General features: G+C 38.8%; 1 protein-coding gene across 3 annotated transcripts; it reads left to right on the forward strand.

The window, feature by feature from the left end:
- On the forward strand, positions 1–23,481 carry LOC142344199 (uncharacterized). 3 transcript variants are annotated; one of them, XM_075395737.1, is made up of 4 exons: positions 1–105; positions 9,027–9,337; positions 9,633–9,768; positions 23,112–23,481. In XM_075395737.1, exons 2-4 carry the CDS (start codon positions 9,090–9,092, stop codon positions 23,208–23,210), a joined length of 483 nt encoding a protein of 160 aa, XP_075251852.1. In that variant the 5' UTR covers positions 1–105; positions 9,027–9,089; the 3' UTR covers positions 23,211–23,481. The 3 variants fall into 3 exon arrangements, with proteins under 3 accessions (XP_075251852.1, XP_075251854.1, XP_075251853.1); XM_075395739.1 differs by having other exon boundaries at positions 9,027–9,259; XM_075395738.1 differs by lacking the exon at positions 1–105 and adding an exon at positions 388–524 and having other exon boundaries at positions 9,009–9,337.

Below are 23,481 nucleotides of genomic sequence, written 5' to 3' on the forward strand. Positions count from 1 at the left end.
GCTATATCCGATCTCTTTCAACTTTTGCACCAACAACAGCTGTGTTTCAAGAGCGGTCAATTTCAATTTCATTATAAGTTACAACTAGAGTCGATTAAAATTATTGTTAACTGCCCGGGATGAACAGCATATAGTTTTTTTTTAATTTAAAATTCATACCAAGGCCTATATTATTATTATTTGGGTCTTCCCCATTGTAGCCCCTCCCCCCCCCCCCCCCACGAAATTATAGCCCCCCATTATGGTATAATTACCATGATTGAGGGGGGAGGGATATAGGTTATATGACCACTAAGCTGGGGGTGGGGGGGGGGGGGGGTGGTAATGGGAAAGGTCATTATAATTCATATACTAACTATTATTAATCATTGTAGAGTCGGACATGGTTAGCATTTAAGTTACCCTACTAAAAAAAATTACGAAACTAGTCAAAATCCGGGATGGACCTCTTTATTAAACATGAAAGTGTCGTATATGGATTAAAGGAAACAGATCAAAAATTTTCATCTTTGTTTCCTCAGCAGGTGAGCTTGGATATTTCAAATAATACGAACTTACTAGGCTGAATCAATGCAAAAATGGGTGCATTTTATGCGGTAACAAACTTGATTTTTATATGGTTATTGAAAGTATTCACTCGGGTTTGGCTGTTTGTAAGACGAGTCACTAAATCTGTTCTATTTTTCTGACCATCAATATCGACAAAAAATATACAGCCCGGCTACCTTGTTGAAAACCAGGATAGGATTTTTCGTAAACTTTGGTCTTTTCATTGTTAGAGGAAACATATTATCATAAGTTCGCATTTTAAATGTTTTAATTTTTTTTTTTGCTTTTGCACATGCTGGAGCAGCTACTTTGTAGCGCTAAAAAATACCACAGGCGGGCAATCCAACTTAACAGATTTTTGTGAAAATGCTAAAAGCCTAAATAATATTCGCTGTTATAGAAAAATTATTTATTGGAACTGGGCAGCAATGCCGTATTACTTGGTTTATTAAAACTGCAACAACAATTTGTTGAAACAAAACTTAGTCCACAATCATCAGAAAGAAGTCAATGAGGAGTTTTTATTTAACTTCATTACTGAAAAAAAAAACATCAGAAATTTTTTTCACTGTGAGTTCATCAAAATTGAATAAAGTAAGTTCGCAACGTCATTCAAATAATTGAATTTGAGAAACGTATGTTAACAATTCGAGTAAAAAAAGCAGACTAAGGAAGGGCGATAAGTCAATGATATGTTTTCACACAACTGAAGAATTAATTAACGATAAACTGGATGTTTTCTTTTATATTCTTCGGTGCACAAAAATCAAGCAGAAAATCAATAATTAACTTGTTAGTTCACCAAAAGTCCAACTTAAGAGAACTGGATCAAGTTTATGTCGAGTGAAAAACTTTGCTTGAGCTGGAGTGCAATATATTTGACAGAACGAAGCTTCAGTTTTTCATTTAGATTGCGAGTTGCAATACCTTAGTCCGTAAGATATGTAATTGAAGAGCGAATGCCTGTCTAAAATTTGCTACTGGATTCGAGGCGCGAATCCAATATAATTTAAGTAGCTTCAACTTACAGCTTTAAAGATTTTTGTGGAATAGTGTAACGATTCCAGTTCTATTCTCTAGTTAGGGAATGCTGACGCCATTCCACTGACAAACAAATCTCAATCCAAAACAAGGGTGATTGACACGCAACTGAATTTGTGAATAAACTGACGAAAATCGAATTTAGTAGGAACAACAAAAGTGGGACGCATGAACATATATGAACACTTGACTTTTTAGTGGGCGGTAAAATTATCTCAATGAATAACGAAAAGTTAACGGATGGACGGAATGGTTTATGAGAAGTAAAAACGTAGTACTTCAATCATCTGATATGTATATATCACATATCCGTGACTTCGACAAAATTTGAAATCAACAAGTTATCAAATTTTGAAAAACAACCAACATTTTTACTGGTTAATATAAATAAAAAGATACAAAGGGTAATTATAACAATTGTACTGAATATAAACAATAACAAACTTGTTTGGAAAAGCAGTGCTTTTCCAAGTTTTAAAATAAAGTGCCTATGAACGACATGTACAGAATAAGTTGACCAAAAATTTCAAGTTGAAACAGGAGAAGTGAAACGAATGTAGTGGTGTTAATGAAACTAACAACCGATTAACGTTAACATGATAAAAAGAATTAAAATTGAGGTCATATAACGGCAAAAGTACCACAAATGAGTAGCAGATTAAACAGAGACAAATAAATTAAAAATGCTTGAAAATAAATTTAAATTGACAAACTGAAATAGAATTGTTTGTAGAATGTTTTGAAAATGTTTTAAATTTGATTCTGTGCATCAAAGACACCCATGCTGGCCTCTCGCTCATACTCAGCATTGTCATACTCGTAGTACGGAGGGAAGTTTGTAAGTGGTCGGACTCGCGGATCAGGTGGACTAACTACTGGAAACTCGAAATAAGCTTCTACCAATGGAGTTTGTGAAGACTCCTCTTGTATTACTCCATCGATGACAAGATTAGTTGTCCGTGGTCATTTCGGAAGTGGTGCAGTTTCTTGATTACTCACTGAACAAACGGAACTTCCGAAACCGTACTAGTCCGGAGCTCGACGATTGCGTTTTCCTTTCGATGTTGCGGGGCTTGAAGTGGATTATGCTGCCGAAGTATTGGCAGTTGCCGAAGGTTTGCGGCTGGGACTTGTGGAAGGCTGAGGCTTAGCAGGTTTCCTTGTACTCATAGTTTTAGAGATTTTGATATTAGCCGAGGACACTTCCGAAGTAATATCCGACTGTCGATGGCTAATCTTTATATCGCCCCGGTAATTCTTTTTCAATTCCTTCGAATTGAAGACAATTTTTTACTCCGTAGTTTTATCGTACGGGAGGGGGCGTCTTAATGCGCCTTGACAAAATCCGTATTTGTTTGGGCCTTTGTTTCGAACTTGGCAATGTTGATGGTCCGTGCTTTAACCTCGGGAACACCGGGCTCTTTGATAACTGTTGTTTAGTGTGAAATACGGACAACGGTACTCCCATGGCCAACGCGTTCCTCAAGCCTCTGAGGACTCTTTGGATCTTTTGGTTACTTTCCTTGCATATTTGAGTTCAAGAAAAGTTTCTGATCTTGGTAGAGGATTTGTGAGTTTCGGTTGGAGTATGAAGCGAGACACAGATTTGTTCTTTTCGCTATTGTATCTCCGACCCGCATCCACTTGGGTTTTGTTCAAAGCTTATTCTATGATTATGTCGCTTCTCTCGCCCGTCACTCATCCGTTATCATTGAGGTAATCCGCGACCGTGACCGAATCGGCATCTAAATATTGATTTAAAATGTTTTCATATGAGTGATTTGGAGAATTGTGGACTAAATTTTGCATTTGCTTTCCTTCAAAGTCTGCTTGGAAAGTTGTTACATTTGTTGTCGTTTATTTGCATATACCTAATTGATATAGTTTTCACTTCACTGAACCTTTAATTGTGAATTTTTTAATTATATTGGCCAATTTCCTGCAGTTAAGTCCTCGTTTAATTATTTGTATCAAACGCTCTACTAATCCAATAGCTCTGTGATCGTTTGCAGGTGCTGTGACAATGAAAATATTTTTTGTTTACAGAAATTTTTAAAACTTTACTTCCGAGGAAGCGCGCTTGATCCAGTCTAATATTTTCGGGAACTCCAAGTATTTGATTTTAGTCATCTAAGAATTTTAATGCATCAGGTCCATTTGTTTTTTTTCAAATATTTCTATGGTTGGTATTTGGAAAAACGATCAATGCATACAAGAAAAGGTATATCTTGATCTTCTTCACTTGTAATTGTTCAATCAAAGTCTATTTAAATTTCTTTATTAGGTTCAGAACAGCTTTAATGAGAAAGCCTTTTCAACGCAAGAATTATTGGTTTAGGGTTCTTACCAATTTTTGTAAACGGTTTGCACTTTGCAGCCTTATTCAATATATTGCGATGCATATACGGCCATAATGCATACTGGACCAGAGTTATCTTTCCCCAGATTCCTGGATGTGTTAGATGCAGGGACTCTAGTACTGCATCTTGATTTCAATTGGGTACTGCTACCGTTTGTCAACAGACAGAACCTGATCTGACGTAGAGGTCGCTCCAGAAGGAGTTTGGGTAGGGATTCACGTCCTTACATCTCTGCGCGTCTCCTTGTAATATGCAATCGCGTACCTCTTTCAATACGGCGTTCATACTTGTTAAGACAGCCGAGAATCCCTTGGTGAAAATTTATCTTAGTTTCTTCTCGAACACCTCTTCTTTGGAAAGTTCGAGATTAGGTGTTGTGGGACCTTCGTTCGACGACCTCGTTGAGTTTACTCCTGAATTTGTTGTGGACTGGAAAATTACTTGTCCATTTGTAGCTGCAGAGGGAGTTTGTGGAGATGTATTCGGTGCACTCATGTTTGAACTGTTTGTAGTTTGGATTTGTGTTGCGTTTTTAGTAGTAGTAGAACTGATTCGTGCGAGTATATAAGGCAGGAAAGAAATTGGAAAGGTTTGTTTGTTGAGCATTTGAGGCACGCGTGGAATATGTGTGAATTACTGTGTTAAACTGCTGTGATTGACAGTTTTTTTGTTGTGGATTTTATATAAATTGCTGCAATCCCGTCACGATTGCAGGTAATTGTCGCAACCTCAAATTCCTCATTATATTTGTTTTTAATTTTCGCTTTTAGATTCGGTTGGCGATAAATGTAATCCACCAGTCCCATTTGAGCGTCTGGTATATGTTCAATGTTAATATAAAAGGGCAATAATCGATCTACCCAACGGGTTAGTCAGATTTTGTTAGGTTTGTTGGATCTATGTTCCTTCATGATTGATAATAACGCTCTTTGATCAGTGATGATAGTTAATGATTTTCCAAACAAAAAAACATTAAATTATTCGACAGAACACACCACTTTTGATAATTCTAGTTCGTTCACACTCTACCGTTCCCCGAATGATTTGAGGAATTGGTACGCAAATGCAAATGTATGGCATCCTGTCGGTGAACACTGTTCTAATGCAGCCCCTAAGCCAGCTGTAGAAGTATCGCAATTGATTCGGGTTTTGCAAGTGTGGATTAAAATGTGCATTTTCTGTAGCGCTTGCTACTCTGCCTTTTATGTGTTGGAACCGTGTTTTAAGTTCGTTATTCCAGTTGAATTTAGTGTTTTGTTTAAGGAGTGGTCAGATTCGGTGACATAATCGAGAAAATTTGGGAACGAATTTACCTAAGTAGTGGACAGATCCTAAAAATAAACGTAGTTGTTTCAAATTTTTGGGTGCTGTTAACCTTGAGGTGGCTGATGTTTTAGTCTCAAGTGGTGCAACTCCAGATTGACTAAATTTATATCCCAACCGGTCTATTTCCCATTAAGCGAAGTGGCACTTAGGCTAATTTTTTCAAGCATTCATAGACTGACTTTATATGGTCTTTCTTTGATCCTTGACTAACAATGATAATATCGTCTAAAAACAATGAGTATTGTTAAATCCGAATATAGTGTAATCCATTATTTTTTGGAATGCCACAGCCATATCAGTGAGGTTATAAAATTCCGTAATAAAACGATATGTGCCGGTGCTTTCACAACTAACAAATTTAAAGTTACAATGGCGAGAGGTTTTCGGGTCTAAGCTTCATTGGCTGTATGCGTACTTCAAATCCAGTGTTGAAAAGTATGTAGTTTCAATTGATGCGTTTGTATTTAATTTTTGTCGTATCGTGTCAATTAAATTATCAATACTAGGCATTTGATATGTATTCTTGTGTATTAATTTATTCAGTATTTTTGAATCTAGTGCAAACTTAAACAAATTTATCTCTTTTAACAGTTATAGCAATTGGATATATGAACTTTGTCGGAGCAACTATTCAATTTTAATATCTTTTTCATCTAACAGTTTTTTAAGTTCAGCGTTTACTAAGGGTTGAGGATTTATAAGGACTCGTCTTCGTTTTTGATGCGTTAGTGCGAAATTTTTATGATATTTAGGTTTAACTGTGTGTATGAGAGATTTATCATTTCTGGAGATGTGACCTGGAAAATCAAGGGCTATTTGTTTTTCTTGACTGATCATTGATTTTGATCGAAGTTTAATAATTATTTTGATTGTGCTGAAGAGAATCAGGGTTGTGGGAAAAGATCTCGGCTATTTATAGGTCTCTGACCATCTTCTATGACGGTAAAGTTCACAATTGTTGCTAATCAATCGTTACAATCCACTGTAGTATTGATAACACCAATTGTCCTGATTAACTCATTGGTGAATGTCTTGAGTTCGTGGAAATAGGTTGTTTGTGTCCAGTAGCTTTCTTAACTATCCAATACCACCACGTTTGCTAGACTTTTTTTTATTATAGTGCAAATGCTCCCCAAATCCGTTAAAGCTTTTGCTTCAGTGTTTCCAAGTTGAATGACTTCGGTTCTATTTGGTTTTTTGTCTTGCGACAAATTTTTGCAAATTGACTTGTGATTCCACAAATTTTGCAGTTCTTTTCCCGTACCGGGCAGTTTTGATAACGAATAACTGACCAAGCGTATCTGCATTTCGGACAAATCGTGCGTTTGAATTACTTGTTGTTGATCTGCATCTGTTCCATGAGTTTTGAAGGCTTTTAACAGATGCATTGGCAAGTTGATTGGAGACAGTATATGCCGCAGTTCACGATGTTTTCAATTGATTTTGAACGCTCATTTCAATGTTTATTGCCAGTTCCAAGGTTTTCCTGGCCGTCCTTGTCTCTTTTAACAGTTCTAGTTGTATTTAATACGACTTGCATCTTAGCGATAAAAACGATGCGAATTAAAGATTTCCCATGGCTGCCGCGATCACAATTTAGGAAAAGTTCACGGAAGCCTCCGTAAAACTTTTCTACTGGCTCTCCTTTGAGTTGTTTTCGTGTACGGAATATATATCAATCGAATGTTATATTCTTTTGTTTTGTGAAAACATTGTCCAGACTAATGCAGAGATCCTTCGTAGAGATCTGATCGATTTGTACTGTGTGTGCTTGGGACCTAAAAATCCGTCGGTTTTCCGTGCCTAAACTAAAGTATGTAAGTGAAACGGCTTGTTTTTGCAAAATTTCCATGGCCTATTGCCACACAAAATTCTCGCTGCTGCGTTTTTCTGACATTTTTTGAACCGCGCATTTTCGAGTTGTTCATTTCGTTTTCTTCGATCTCTCTCTTTTTGAGCTGTGCTATTGTCCAGATCTTCATCATAAATAGGCTCAGGAGGAAATTTAACTTTGTTAGGGGATGCTTCTCGTAGTCTGTCAATTGAGATACCTTCTTTTGCCAATATTGCCAACATCAGGATGATCCTCCATTGTTCACATCGTAATGAGGGGTTCTAGTGTTGGTTGTTCCCAAAACTGTATTATCCCCAGGAGTGCTCGTTATTTAGGTGCTGACTGCGCCATGTGATACCTTAGTCTGTAAGGTATGTAATTGAAGAGCGAATATTTTTCTAAGACTTGTTACTGGATTCAAGGAGCGAATCCAATTTAATTTACGTAGATTGAAATTACAGCTTTCAGGATTGTTTTGGAATATTTGAATAGTGTTACGATTCCAACTGTTTTCTCTGGTTAGGAAATGCTGACGCGATTTCACTAACAAACTATTCTCAGTCCAAAACAGAAGAGATTGCCAATCAACTGAATTTGAGAATCAACTGACGAAGAATGGAATTACTAGAAACAACAAAAGTGCGACGCATGAACATATATGAACACTTGATTTTTTAGTCGGAGGTAAAACTTACCTCAGTGAATAACTCAAAGTTAACGGATGAACGGAATTGTTTATTAAAAGTAATGAGAGTAATAAGTTTCACTTAATAAGTATAGTAAATACTTTTACTTTTTTAGACAAAGTTTGTATTTATTACGAAACGATGAGCAGAACCGAAGAAATTTTGTTTTAAACTCCTTTTCATTGGAGTAAATTGAAAAAATCTGAGAAAAAATTTAAAAATTTGAAGTGCTTTGACTGTCAAACAGAATTGAGGTGTTTAGAGAAAATGTAGTAGCTGTTGTTTGTATCATTTATTTTAAGCAATTGAGAAACACTTTGAGGTTGGGCTAATTTTCTCTGAGCCAGTTAACTTTTTTCACATGAGGATTTTTCTATTAACTTTTCTTTTGTTTTTAATTCTTGATTTTTTTGGATTACTGTTTGATCAGGGGGTTTGCAGGTTTTTTTTAGGATTCACAGGCTATGATAGGGATTTACAGGCTATGATAGGGATTTCATCCTCATTGTTATGTTTCATTTAGACTTCAAAAAACAAATCTTTTGATGAGTTGATTGTAACTGTGAAAATAATGTTTACAATCATCAACTTTTTCTTAATGTTTTTGAACTTTTGCGCTGGAAAATTGTGAGCCTGTAAGGGCTAGCCTATTGTTGTGTGACAGTTTTGAAGTCTTTATTTTCAAGGAGCTTTTGCTTTTAGGTTCTCATGTATTGTAGGAAAAAAGCGAAAATTTTTTAATTGAGCTTTAAGGGCTAATTTTTTGTATTCTATAACTTGTTTAAATATCATCAGAGGATTGATTAGATACTATTCTATTAAAAGAGTAGTTTTTTTTTGCAGATGACGGCCGATACTGATGAAAAGAACTCAACGGAAAAATAATACTGATTGGAGTGGGATTCGACCCGGTTGACAAATCGTTTTTTATCAACAAAACAGCAGTTGATAAAAGAGCTCTTTCCATCTGTTATTTTTCATTAGCAACGAATCCAATCACTCAGTACGATAGCGACGTTGTCATGAAAGAAGCAAAGTAGAAGTTTCATGTCTTCCAATTTTTATCACTTTAAAATAAAACATTCATTCAAATAAACTGCAAGTTTTTAGTCTGGCTTTATAAAAGTGCGATTGCTATACTTTTTCTGAGACAAAATAGTATGACCCAGATATTCAGTTTTTCGATTAGTCTATAGTCTTTTGATTTTTGAGGTCATACCGGGTATATAGAAGACACATTTACCAAACATTTCATTTTACTGGAAGGACTGCTGAACTTATCTCGAACCAAAGATGTTCAAGTTAATGACGGACGAGTTAGTGAGGACCCTGTGCAGCGACAGAAACACTCTGGGTCTGGGTCAGTGTGTCATCCCGGCTGCTTCAATCCACGAAGCTGCCTTTGTCAAACTGGGCACTTTTGTCATCAAACGACAGCCTTCCTATCCGTGGCAGGCTGCTAGGTTCGTTATTTATCAAGAAAAGGGCAAAAACCTGCGACAAATATCAGATCAAAATTCTTGTTTTGAGGACAAAGTGAGGTCTGAATAAATTTCTGAACTTCTGAGCTAAAAAAGATTGAACGATCGCAGAATAAATTATGCAGTGAATACAACCCCTAGGGATAAAGTCCTCAAAACTTAAACCCTCATTATGTATTAAACAGGGCTGTTAAACAGTTGAGGGCTTATTGACAGTTATTTGAAGTACCTTTCCTGCTTTGGCCCCCAGCTTTTGTATAGTCTGATATATATTTGCAATAAGGGCAATAAAACATGGGGGGACAGAATAGATCCGATTTATAATCCGGACCTAGCTGGGAGTGACTTTTTTCAGTTATGAGTACTTAGCACCTCTGGGCGTTAAACTGAAGAAATCCAAACATTTTGAGCACACGACAGTTCTGTGCGACAGCTACAAAGCCATGGACATGCAAACTAGCGTCTCAGTCAACGTTGCCACTCTGCAGTTTGTGAGTACAAAAATATAAATAATATTGTTCCCATCGCCGAGACACAAGACAATTACAAAGAAAGAGACGGTTTAATCAGAGTTCTTTCGGTCTGGGATGGTCTGATCAGAAGTCATTTCGGTCTAAAAATATTTGCTCAGAGCAGACAGCTTGATCAGAGGTCATTGCAATCTAGGATTTTCTGTTCAGAGAAGATGGCCTGATCAGAGGTCATTTCGGTCTGAGATTGTTTGTTCAAAGCAGACAGTTTGATCAGAGGTTATTTCAATCTGGGATGGTCTGATCAGAGCAGATGTTCTGATCAAAGGTATTTTGACTCTGGGATTGTCTGATCAGAGCAGACGACTTGATCAGATGTCTTTTCGGTCTGAGATTGTCTGATCAGAGCAGGCGATGTGATGAGAGGTCATTTTGATCTGGGATTGGTTGCTCAGAGCAGACAGTTTGATCAGAGGTTAATTCAATCTGAAATTGTCTGATAAGAGCAAATGGTCTGATCAGGGGTCATTTTGGTCTCGGGTTGTCTGATCAGAGTAGACGGTCTGATCACAGGTCATCGCGGTCGATTATTAGTTCATAGCAGATATTTTGATCAGAGGTTATCTCAATCTGGGATTGTCTGATCGGTACAGATGGTCTTACCACAGGCCATTTCAGTCTCGTATTGTCTGATCAAAGTGGACGGTCTGATCAGAGTTCGTTTCCATCTGAGAGTTTTTGATCAGAGCAGACGGTTTGATGAGAGGTCGATTAAATTTGGGATTGTCTGATCAAAACAGACGGTGTAATCAGATGTTACATCGGTCTGAGATTGTCTGACCAACGCAGATGGTCTGATCAGAGGTCATTACAGTCTGGGATTGTCTGATGAGAGTAGACGGTCCGATCACAGGTCTTTTCCAACTGAAGTTTTTGATCAGAGCATGCGGTCTGATCAGAAATCATTTGGGTCTAGGATTTTTTGATCAGAGCAGAGGTCTTGATCAGAGGTCATTTCGATCAGGGATTGTCTGATAAAAATAGACGGATTGATCAGATTTTAATTCGCTATGAGATTTTCTGATCAGAGCAGACGATCTTATCAGAGGTCAGTTTTATCTGCTCTGTTTGATCAGAGCAGACGGTCTGATCAGAAGTCAATTTGATCTGAGATTAATTGTTCAGATCAGACAGTATGATCAGAGGTCATTTCAGTATGGTATTGTCTGTTCAGAGCAGATGGTCGGAGCAAAATTCAATTTGGTCTGAGATTTTTCACTCTGAGTATACAATTTGAACAGAGGGTTTTTCGATCTTGGATTCTCTGATCAGAGTAGACGGTCGGATCAAAGGTCTTTTTGGTCGGAGCTTGGTTGATCAGAGCAGACAGTCTGATCAGAGGTCGTTTCAATCTGAGATTATTTGTTCAGAGCAGACAATTTGATCAGAGACCATTTCGGTCTGAGATTTTATGTTGAGAGCAGAGAATTTCGTCAGATCTCATTACAGTCTGGGATTGTCTGATGAGAGTAGACGGTCTGATCAGAGCTCTTTTTCCATCTGAAATTCTTTGATCAGAGCAGGCGGTTTGATCGGAAGTCATTTGGGTCTGGGAATTTTTGATCAGATCAGAGGGTTCGATCAGAGGTCATTTCGATCAGGGATTGTCTCATGAAAACAGACTGATTGATCAGATTATAATTCGAGTTGAGATTCTCTGATTAGAGCAGACAGTTTGATCAGAGGTCACTTCAATCAGGGGTTGTCTGATCAGAGCAGACGGTTCAATCGCTGGACATTTTGACCTGAGATTGTTTGATCAGACCAGACGGTTTGATCAGATGTCACTTCGGTTTGGGGTTGTCTGATCAAAGTACACGGTTTGATCAGAGGTCATTTCGATCTTGTATTGTCCGATCAGAGTAGACCGTCTGATCAAAGGTCACTTCGGTCTGCGGTGATTTGACCGCAGCAGACAGTTTGTTCAGAGGTTATTTCAACCTGAGACTTTTTGATCAGATCAGACGGTTTAATGAGAGGTTGATTTGATCTGAGATTGTTTAATAAAAACAGAGAGTTTGATCAGAGGTTGATTCAATATGGGATTGTCTGATCAAAGCAGACGGTGTAATCAAGTGTTAAATCGGTCTGAGATTTTCTGATCAGAGCCGAGGGTTTGATCAGAGGTCATTTCGATCAGGGATTGTCTGATAAAAATAGACGGATTGATCAGATTTTAATTCGCTCTGAGATTTTCTGATCAGAGCAGACGATCTTATCAGAGGTCAGTTTTATCTGCTCTGTTTGATCAGAGCAGACGGTCTGATCAGAAGTCAATTTGATCTGAGATTAATTGTTCAGAGCAGACAGTATGATCAGAGGTCATTTCAGTATGGTATTGTCTGTTCAGAGCAGATGGTCGGAGCAAAATTCAATTTGGTCTGAGATTTTTCACTCTGAGTATACGATTTGAACAGAGGGTTTTTCGATCTTGGATTCTCTGATCAGAGTAGACGGTCGGATCAAAGGTATTTTTGGTCGGAGCTTGGTTGATCAGAGCAGACGGTCTGATCAGAGGTCGTTTCAATCTGAGATTATTTGTTCAGAGCAGACAATTTGATCAGAGACCATTTCGGTCTGAGATTTTATGTTGAGAGCAGAGAATTTCGTCAGATCTCATTACAGTCTGGGATTGTGTGATGAGAGTAGACGGTCTGATCAGAGCTCTTTTTCCATCTGAAATTCTTTGATCAGAGCAGGCGGTTTGATCGGAAGTCATTTGGGTCTGGGAATTTTTGATCAGATCAGAGGGTTCGATCAGAGGTCATTTCGATCAGGGATTGTCTCATGAAAACAGACTGATTGATCAGATTATAATTCGAGTTGAGATTCTCTGATCAGAGCAGACAGTTTGATCAGAGGTCACTTCAATCAGGGGTTGTCTGATTAGAGAAGACGGTTCGATCGCTGGACATTTTGACCTGAGATTGTTTGATCAGACCAGACGGTTTGATCAGATGTCACTTCGGTTTGGGGTTGTCTGATCAAAGTACACGGTTTGATCAGAGGTCATTTCGATCTTGTATTGTCCGATCAGAGTAGACCGTCTGATCAAAGGTCACTTCGGTCTGCGGTGATTTGACCGCAGCAGACAGTTTGGTCAGAGGTTATTTCAACCTGAGACTTTTTGATCAGATCAGACGGTTTAATGAGAGGTTGATTTGATCTGAGATTGTTTGATAAAAACAGAGAGTTTGATCAGAGGTTGATTCAATATGGGATTGTCTGATCAAAGCAGATGGTCTGATCAGAGGGCATTACAGTCCTTTTTTAGAGTACTTTTTCTATCTGAAATTTTTTGATCAGAGCGGACGGTTTGATCAGATGTCATTTTGGTCTGGAATTTTCTGATCAGAGCAGAGGGTTTGAACAGAGCTCATTTCGATCAGGTATTGTCTGATCAAAATAGGCGGATTGATCAGATTATAACTCGAGCTGAAATTCTCTGATCAGAGCAGACGGTTTTATCAGAGGTAAATTTTAACTGCTCTGGTTGATCAGAGCAGATGGTTTGATCAGATGTCATTTTGATCTGAGATTAATTGTTGAGAGTAGACTGTTTGATCAGAGGTCACTTCAATCTGGGGTTGTCTGATCAAAGCAGATGGCATAATAAGATGTTACATTGTTCTGAGATTGTCTAAACAGAGCAGACGGTTCGATCAATGGAAATTTTGACCTGAGATTGTTTGATCAGACCAGACGGTTTGATCAAATGTCACTTCGGTCTGGGGTTGTCTGATCAAAGTAGACGGTTTGATCAGAGTTCATTTCGATCTTGTTTTGTTCGATCAGAGTAGACCGTCTGATCAGAGGTCACTTTGGTCTGCGGTTATCTGACCACAGCAGACAGTTTGGTCGGAGGTTATTTCAACCTGAGACTTTTTGATCCGAGCAGACGGTTTAATGAGAGGTTGATTTGATCTGAGATTGGTTGATAGGAACAGAGAGTTTGATCAGAGCTTGATTCAATATGGGATTTTCTGATCAAAGCAGACTGTGTAATCAAGTGTTAAATCGGTCTGAGATTGTCTGATCAATGCAGATGGTCTAATCAGAGGTGATTACAGTCTTTTTTTAGAGTCCTTTTTCCATCTGAAATTTTTTGATCAGAGCGGACGGCTTGATCAGATGTCATTTTGGTCTGGAATTTTCTGATCAGAGCAGAGGGTTTGAACAGAGGTCTTTTCGATCAGGTATTGTCTGATCAAAATAGACGGATTGATCAAACTATAACTCGAGCTGAAATTCTCTGATCATAGCAGACGGTTTTATCAGAGGTCAATTTTAACTGCTCTGGTTGATCGGAGCAGATGGTTTGATCAGAGGTCATTTTAAATCTGAGACTAATTGTTCAGAGCAGACTGTTTGATCACAGGTCACTTCAATCTGGGATTCTCTGATCAGAGCAGACGGCATAAAAAGATGTTATTTTATTCTGAGATTATCTTATGAGAGCAGACGGTTTGATCAGTGGACCTTTTGACCTGAGATTGTTTGATCAGAACAGACGGTTTGATAAGATGTCACTTCGGTCTGGGGTTGTCTGATCAAATTAGACGGTTTGATCAGAGGTTATTTCGATCTTGTATTGTCCGATCAAAGTAGACCGTCTGATCAGCGGTCACTTCGGTCTGCGGTGATTTGACCGCAGCAGACAGTTTGGTCAGAGGTTATTTCAACCTGAGACTTTTTGATCAGATCAGACGGTTTAATGAGAGGTTGATTTGATCTGAGATTGTTTGATAAAAACAGAGAGTTTGATCAGAGGTTGATTCAATATGGGATTGTCTGATCAAAGCAGATGGTCTGATCAGAGGGCATTACAGTCCTTTTTTAGAGTACTTTTTCTATCTGAAATTTTTTGATCAGAGCGGACGGTTTGATCAGATGTCATTTTGGTCTGGAATTTTCTGATCAGAGCAGAGGGTTTGAACAGAGCTCATTTCGATCAGGTATTGTCTGATCAAAATAGGCGGATTGATCAGATTATAACTCGAGCTGAAATTCTCTGATCAGAGCAGACGGTTTTATCAGATGTAAATTTTAACTGCTCTGGTTGATCAGAGCAGATGGTTTGATCAGATGTCATTTTGATCTGAGATTAATTGTTGAGAGTAGACTGTTTGATCAGAGGTCACTTCAATCTGGGGTTGTCTGATCAAAGCAGATGGCATAATAAGATGTTACATTGTTCTGAGATTGTCTAAACAGAGCAGACGGTTCGATCAATGGAAATTTTGACCTGAGATTGTTTGATCAGACCAGACGGTTTGATCAAATGTCACTTCGGTCTGGGGTTGTCTGATCAAAGTAGACGGTTTGGTCAGAGTTCATTTCGATCTTGTTTTGTTCGATCAGAGTAGACCGTCTGATCAGAGGTCACTTTGGTCTGCGGTTATCTGACCACAGCAGACAGTTTGGTCGGAGGTTATTTCAACCTGAGACTTTTTGATCCGAGCAGACGGTTTAATGAGAGGTTGATTTGATCTGAGATTGGTTGATAGGAACAGAGAGTTTGATCAGAGCTTGATTCAATATGGGATTTTCTGATCAAAGCAGACTGTGTAATCAAGTGTTAAATCGGTCTGAGATTGTCTGATCAATGCAGATGGTCTAATCAGAGGTGATTACAGTCTTTTTTTAGAGTCCTTTTTCCATCTGAAATTTTTTGATCAGAGCGGACGGCTTGATCAGATGTCATTTTGGTCTGGAATTTTCTGATCAGAGCAGAGGGTTTGAACAGAGGTCTTTTCGATCAGGTATTGTCTGATCAAAATAGACGGATTGATCAAACTATAACTCGAGCTGAAATTCTCTGATCATAGCAGACGGTTTTATCAGAGGTCAATTTTGACTGCTCTGGTTGATCGAAGCAGATGGTTTGATCAGAGGTCATTTTAAATCTGAGACTAATTGTTCAGAGCAGACTGTTTGATCACAGGTCACTTCAATCTGGGATTCTCTGATCAGAGCAGACGGCATAAAAAGATGTTATTTTATTCTGAGATTATCTTATGAGAGCAGACGGTTTGATCAGTGGACCTTTTGACCTGAGATTGTTTGATCAGAACAGACGGTTTGATAAGATGTCACTTCGGTCTGGGGTTGTCTGATCAAATTAGACGGTTTGATCAGAGGTTATTTCGATCTTGTATTGTCCGATCAAAGTAGACCGTCTGATCAGCGGTCACTTCGGTCTGCGGTTTTTTTTACCACAGCAGTTTGGTCAGAGGTTATTTCAACCTGAGACTTTTTGATCAGAGCAGACGGTTTATTGAGAGGTTGATTTGATCTGAAATTGGTTGACATGAATGGAGAGTTTGATCAGAGGTTGATTCAATATGGCATTGTCTGATCAAAGCAGACGGTGTAATCAAGTGTTAAATCGGTCTGAGATTGTCTGATCAAAGCAGATGGTTCTATCAGAGGTCATTGCTGTCCTTTTTTAGAGTCCTTTTTCCATCTAAATTTTTTGGATCAGAGAGGAAGTTTTCATCAGATGTCATTTTGGTCTGAAATTTTTTGATCAGAGCGGACGGCTTGATCAGATGTCATTTTGGTCTGGAATTTTCTGATCAGAGCAGAGGGTTTGAACAGAGGTCTTTTCGATCAGGTATTGTCTGATCAAAATAGACGGATTGATCAAACTATAACTCGAGCTGAAATTCTCTGATCATAGCAGACGGTTTTATCAGAGGTCAATTTTAACTGCTCTGGTTGATCGGAGCAGATGGTTTGATCAGAGGTCATTTTAAATCTGAGACTAATTGTTCAGAGCAGACTGTTTGATCACAGGTCACTTCAATCTGGGATTCTCTGATCAGAGCAGACGGCATAAAAAGATGTTATTTTATTCTGAGATTATCTTATGAGAGCAGACGGTTTGATCAGTGGACCTTTTGACCTGAGATTGTTTGATCAGACCAGACGGTTTGATAAGATTTCACTTTGGTCTGGGGTTGTCTGATCAAATTAGACGGTTTGATCAGAGGTTATTTCGATCTTGTATTGTCCGATCAAAGTAGACCGTCTGATCAGCGGTCACTTCGGTCTGCGGTTTTTTTACCACAGCAGTTTGGTCAGAGGTTATTTCAACCTGAGACTTTTTGATCAGAGCAGACGGTTTATTGAGAGGTTGATTTGATCTGAAATTGGTTGACATGAATGGAGAGTTTGATCAGAGGTTGATTCAATATGGGATTGTCTGATCAAAGCAGACGGTGTAATCAAGTGTTAAATCGGTCTGAGATTGTCTGATCAATGCAGATGGTCTAATCAGAGGTGATTACAGTCTTTTTTTAGAGTCCTTTTTCCATCTGAAATTTTTTGATCAGAGCGGACGGCTTGATCAGATGTCATTTTGGTCTGGAATTTTCTGATCAGAGCAGACGGTTTGATCAGAGGTTATTTCGATCTTGTACTGTCCGATCAAAGTAGACCGTCTGATCAGCGGTCACTTCGGTCTGCGGTTTTTTTTACCACAGCAGTTTGGTCAGAGGTTATTTCAACCTGAGACTTTTTGATCAGAGCAGACGGTTTATTGAGAGGTTGATTTGATCTGAAATTGGTTGACATGAATGGAGAGTTTGATCAGAGGTTGATTCAATATGGGATTGTCTGATCAAAGCAGACGGTGTAATCAAGTGTTAAATCGGTCTGAGATTGTCTGATCAATGCAGATGGTTCTATCAGAGGTCATTGCAGTCCTTTTTTAGAGTCCTTTTTCCATCTAAATTTTTTGGATCAGAGAGGAAGTTTTCATCAGATGTCATTTTGGTCTGAAATTTTTTGATCAGAGCGGACGGCTTGATCAGATGTCATTTTGGTCTGGAATTTTCTGATCAGAGCAGAGGGTTTGAACAGAGGTCTTTTCGATCAGGTATTGTCTGATCAAAATAGACGGATTGATCAAACTATAACTCGAGCTGAAATTCTCTGGTCATAGCAGACGGTTTTATCAGAGGTCAATTTTAACTGCTCTGGTTGATCGGAGCAGATGGTTTGATCAGAGGTCATTTTAAATCTGAGACTAATTGTTCAGAGCAGACTGTTTGATCACAGGTCACTTCAATCTGGGATTCTCTGATCAGAGCAGACGGCATAAAAAGATGTTATTTTATTCTGAGATTATCTTATGAGAGCAGACGGTTTGATCAGTGGACCTTTTGACCTGAGATTGTTTGATCAGAACAGACGGTTTGATAAGATGTCACTTCGGTCTGGGGTTGTCTGATCAAATTAGACGGTTTGATCAGAGGTTATTTCGATCTTGTATTGTCCGATCAAAGTAGACCGTCTGATCAGCGGTCACTTCGGTCTGCGGTTTTTTTACCACAGCAGTTTGGTCAGAGGTTATTTCAACCTGAGACTTTTTGATCAGAGCAGACGGTTTATTGAGAGGTTGATTTGATCTGAAATTGGTTGACATGAATGGAGAGTTTGATCAGAGGTTGATTCAATATGGGATTGTCTGATCAAAGCAGACGGTGTAATCAAGTGTTAAATCGGTCTGAGATTGTCTGATCAATGCAGATGGTTCTATCAGAGGTCATTGCAGTCCTTTTTTAGAGTCCTTTTTCCATCTAAATTTTTTGGATCAGAGAGGAAGTTTTCATCAGATGTCATTTTGGTCTGAAATTTTTTGATCAGAGCGGACGGCTTGATCAGATGTCATTTTGGTCTGGAATTTTCTGATCAGAGCAGAGGGTTTGAACAGAGGTCTTTTCGATCAGGTATTGTCTGATCAAAATAGACGGATTGATCAAACTATAACTCGAGCTGAAATTCTCTGATCATAGCAGACGGTTTTATCAGAGGTCAATTTTAACTGCTCTGGTTGATCGGAGCAGATGGTTTGATCAGAGGTCATTTTAAATCTGAGACTAATTGTTCAGAGCAGACTGTTTGATCACAGGTCACTTCAATCTGGGATTCTCTGATCAGAGCAGACGGCATAAAAAGATGTTATTTTATTCTGAGATTATCTTATGAGAGCAGACGGTTTGATTAGTGGACCTTTTGACCTGAGATTGTTTGATCAGAACAGACGGTTTGATAAGATGTCACTTCGGTCTGGGGTTGTCTGATCAAATTAGACGGTTTGATCAGAGGTTATTTCGATCTTGTATTGTCCGATCAAAGTAGACCGTCTGATCAGCGGTCACTTCGGTCTGCGGTTTTTTTTACCACAGCAGTTTGGTCAGAGGTTATTTCAACCTGAGACTTTTTGATCAGAGCAGACGGTTTATTGAGAGGTTGATTTGATCTGAAATTGGTTGACATGAATGGAGAGTTTGATCAGAGGTTGATTCAATATGGGATTGTCTGATCAAAGCAGACGGTGTAATCAAGTGTTAAATCGGTCTGAGATTGTCTGATCAATGCAGATGGTTCTATCAGAGGTCATTGCAGTCCTTTTTTAGAGTCCTTTTTCCATCTAAATTTTTTGGATCAGAGAGGAAGTTTTCATCAGATGTCATTTTGGTCTGAAATTTTTTGATCAGAGCGGACGGCTTGATCAGATGTCATTTTGGTCTGGAATTTTCTGATCAGAGCAGAGGGTTTGAACAGAGGTCTTTTCGATCAGGTATTGTCTGATCAGAATAGACGGATTGATCAAACTATAACTCGAGCTGAAATTCTCTGATCATAGCAGACGGTTTTATCAGAGGTCAATTTTAACTGCTCTGGTTGATCGGAGCAGATGGTTTGATCAGAGGTCATTTTAAATCTGAGACTAATTGTTCAGAGCAGACTGTTTGATCACAGGTCACTTCAATCTGGGAATCTCTGATCAGAGCAGACGGCATAAAAAGATGTTATTTTATTCTGAGATTATCTTATGAGAGCAGACGGTTTGATCAGTGGACCTTTTGACCTGAGATTGTTTGATCAGACCAGACGGTTTGATAAGATGTCACTTCGGTCTGGGGTTGTCTGATCAAATTAGACGGTTTGATCAGAGGTTATTTCGATCTTGTATTGTCCGATCAAAGTAGACCGTCTGATCAGCGGTCACTTCGGTCTGCGGTTTTTTTACCACAGCAGTTTGGTCAGAGGTTATTTCAACCTGAGACTTTTTGATCAGAGCAGACGGTTTATTGTGAGGTTGATTTGATCTGAAATTGGTTGACATGAATGGAGAGTTTGATCAGAGGTTGATTCAATATGGGATTGTCTGATCAAAGCAGACGGTGTGATCAAGTGTTAAATCGGTCTGAGATTGTCTGATCAATGCAGATGGTTCTATCAGAGGTCATTGCAGTCCTTTTTTAGAGTCCTTTTTCCATCTAAATTTTTTGGATCAGAGAGGAAGTTTTCATCAGATGTCATTTTGGTCTGGAATTTTCGGATCAGAGCAGAGGCTTTGATCAGAGTTCATTTCGATCAGGGATTGTCTGATCAAAATGGACGGATTGATCAGATTATAATTCGAGCTGAGATTCTCTGATCAGAGCAGACGGTTTTATCAGAGGTCAATTTTATGTGCTCTGGTTGATCAGAGCAGATGGTTTGATCAGAGGTCATTTTGGTCTGAGATTAATTGTTCAAAGCAGACTGTTTGATCAGAGGTCACTTGAATATGGGGTTGTCTGATCAGAGCAGACGGCATAATAGGATAATATTTTGTTCTGAGATTGTCTAATCAGAGGCAGACGGTTTGATCAGTGGACATTTTGACCTGAGATTGTTTGATCAGAGCAGACGGTTTGATCAGATGTCACTTCGGTCTGGGATTGTCTAATCAGAGCAGACGAGTTGATCAGAGGTCATTTTGATATGGGAATGTCTGATCAAAGTAGCCGGTTTGAGCAGAGGTCATTTCGATCTTATATTGTCTAATCAGAGTAGGCCGTCTGATCAGAAGTCACCTCGGTCTGCGGTTATTTGTGGTTATTTGATCACAGCAGACAGTTTGATCAGAGATTATTTCAATCTGCGACTTTGTGATCAGAGCAGATGGTTTGATGAGAGCTCATTTTGGTCTTGAGGTTTTATCTTGAGAGCAGACAATTTCATCAGAGGTCATTACAGTCTGGGATTGTCTGATGAGAGTAGACGGTCTGATCAGAGTTCTTTACCATTTGAAATTTTTTGATCAGAGCAGGCGGTTTGATCAGAAGTCATTTGGGTCTGGGATTTTCTGATCAGAGCAGAGGGTTTTTATCAGAGGTCATTTTGATCAGGGATTGTCTGATCAAAATAGACAAATTAATCAGATTTTAATTCGAGCTGAGATTCTCTGATCAGAGCAGACGGTCTTATCAGAGGTCAGTTTTATCTGCTCTGGTTGATCAGAGAAGACGGCTTAATCAGTGGACATTTTGACCTGAGATTGTTTGATCAGACCAGACGGTTTGATCAGATGTCACTTCGGTCTGGTGTTGTCTGATCAAAGTAGACGGTTTGATCAGAGGTCACTTCGATCTTGTATTGTCCGATCAGAGTAGACCGTCTGATAAGAGGCCACTTCGGTCTGCGGTTTTTTACCACAGCAGACAGTTTGGTCGGAGGTTATTTCAAACTGAGAATTTTTGATCCGAGCAGACGTTTTAATGAGAGGTTGATTTAATCTGAGACTGTTTGATAAGAACAGAGAGTTTGATCAGAGGTTGATTCAATATGGGATTGTATGATCAAAGCAGACGGTGTAATCAAGTGTTAAATCGGTCTGAGATTGTCTGATCAATGCAGATGGTCTTATCAGAGGTCATTATAGTCCTTTTTCCATCTAAATTTTTTTAATCAGAGAGGACGTTTTGATCAGATGACATTTCGGTCTGGAATTTTCTGATCAGAGCAGAGGGTTTGATCAGAGTTCATTTCGATCAGGGATTGTCTGATAAAAATGGACGGATTGATCAGATCATAATTCGAGCTGAGATTCTCTGATCAGAGCAGACGGTTTTATCAGAGGTCAATTTTATGTGCTCTGGTTGATCAGAGCAGATGGTTTGATCAGAGGTCATTTTGATCTGAGATTAATTGTTCAAAGCAGACTGTTTGATCAGAGGTCACTTCAATTTGGGGTTGTCTGTTCAGAGCAGACGGCATAGCAAGATGATACTTTGTTCTGAGATTGTCTAATCAGAGCAGACGGTTTGACCAGTGGACATTTTGACCTGAGATTGTTTGATCAGAGCAGACGGTTTGATCAGATGTCACTTCGGTCTGGGATTGTCTAATCAGAGCAGACGAGTTGATCAGAGGTCATTTTGATATGGGAATGTCTGATCAAAGTAGCCGGTTTGATCAGAGGTCATTTCGATCTTGTATTGTCCGATCAGAGGAGGCCGTCTGATCAGAAGTCACCTCGGTCTGCGGTTATTTCATCACAGCAGACAATTTGATCAGAGGTTATTTCAATGTGCGACTTTTTGATCAGAGCAGATGGTTTGATGAGAGGTCATTTTGGTCTGAGGTTTTATTTTGAGAGCAGACAATTTCGACAGAGGTCATTAAGGTCTGGGATTGTCTGATGAGAGTAGACGGTCTGATCAGAGTTCTTTTCCATTTGAAATTTTTTGATCAGAGGTCATTTTGATCTGAGATTATTTGTTCAGAGCAGACAGTTTGATCAGAGGTCACTTAAACCTGGGGTTGTGTGATCAGAGCAGACGAATTGATCAGAGTTCATTTTGATCTGGGAATGTCTGATCAAAGTTGACTGTTTGATCAGAGGTCAATTCGATCTGGTATTGTCCGATCAGAGTGGACTCTCTGATCAGAGTTCTCTTCGGTCTGGGATTAGTTGATCAGAGGAGACGTTTTGCTCATAGGTCACTTGGATCTGGGACGGTCTGGTCAGAGGTCATTTTGGTCTGGAACGGTCTTAATAGAGAGTTCTGTTTTTGATTCAGCTGTAAATAGTTATTTATATAGAAGTATTCTACACTGGTTTGACTCCAAGATAGCTTCAAAAAAACTATTGTGATTGTACTAATGAGGTTCAGTGCTATTGACTAGAATACCCGATCAACCACTTCAATTAAAAACGAGTCAATTTCTTTTGGTGGGCTGAGCATAAGTTCTGGCGTTTATTTGAGCTAAAAAAAATTCGTTCATATACCGTACCTTTTTGCCATTTCATGAGTCGGTATGACATGATCACTTCCCCATCTGGGGACAAAAACCAGAATCTTGCAAGAACTTTTTAAAATCTTGTAAGATACTTACAATGTCTTACAAGATAAGGTTCTTCGTCCCAGATTCCAACAAGAATAACTTTTTTCTAGTCAGTTTAACTTCGTCTTGGAGTTTTGTGTCAGTTTAACTCCGAAAAAACCACTCTCATTTTTTAGTTGGGATTGAGTGGATCTTCGACTGACAAATATTCTCTGGAATGTCATTTGGGAAAAGTGAGCAAAATGGAACTGGATGAAAACGACATCAAAAACTAGTTAGTTTTGTACTACTTTTTATAAATCGCGCATTGAACAATCATTTAGATTAAAATAAGCTCCTTAATCATGCTTCTCTATGCTAGCAAAAATCTTTAAGCTGATAAGTTTTTAAGCTTCTATGCTAGCATTGGCAAAAGCTAAGCGTACTCCTAAATCATGATAAAGAGGTCTGTGGTGAACACGCCAATTATTGATAGTTCAATCCCTTTCCTCCGTGAAACTGTCCGTGTGAACAAAAACCCTTCAGCTAACCACAGTTTCAAGTCGC

The sequence above is a fragment of the Convolutriloba macropyga genome, chromosome 8 (genome assembly GCF_964194025.1).
Source record: "Convolutriloba macropyga chromosome 8, txConMacr16.3, whole genome shotgun sequence".
In the NCBI taxonomy this organism is placed as follows: domain Eukaryota; kingdom Metazoa; phylum Xenacoelomorpha; order Acoela; family Convolutidae; genus Convolutriloba; species Convolutriloba macropyga.

Coding starts and splice junctions, on each gene's coding strand:
- LOC142344199 (XM_075395737.1), top strand. CDS start 9,090: ATGTTCAAGTTAATGACGGACGAGTTAGTGAGGACCCTGTGCAGCGAC. Junction 9,338..9,632: donor TGTTTTGAGGACAAAGTGAG/GTCTGAATAAAT, acceptor GACTTTTTTCAG/TTATGAGTACTTAGCACCTC. Junction 9,769..23,111: donor ACGTTGCCACTCTGCAGTTT/GTGAGTACAAAA, acceptor CTCATTTTTTAG/TTGGGATTGAGTGGATCTTC.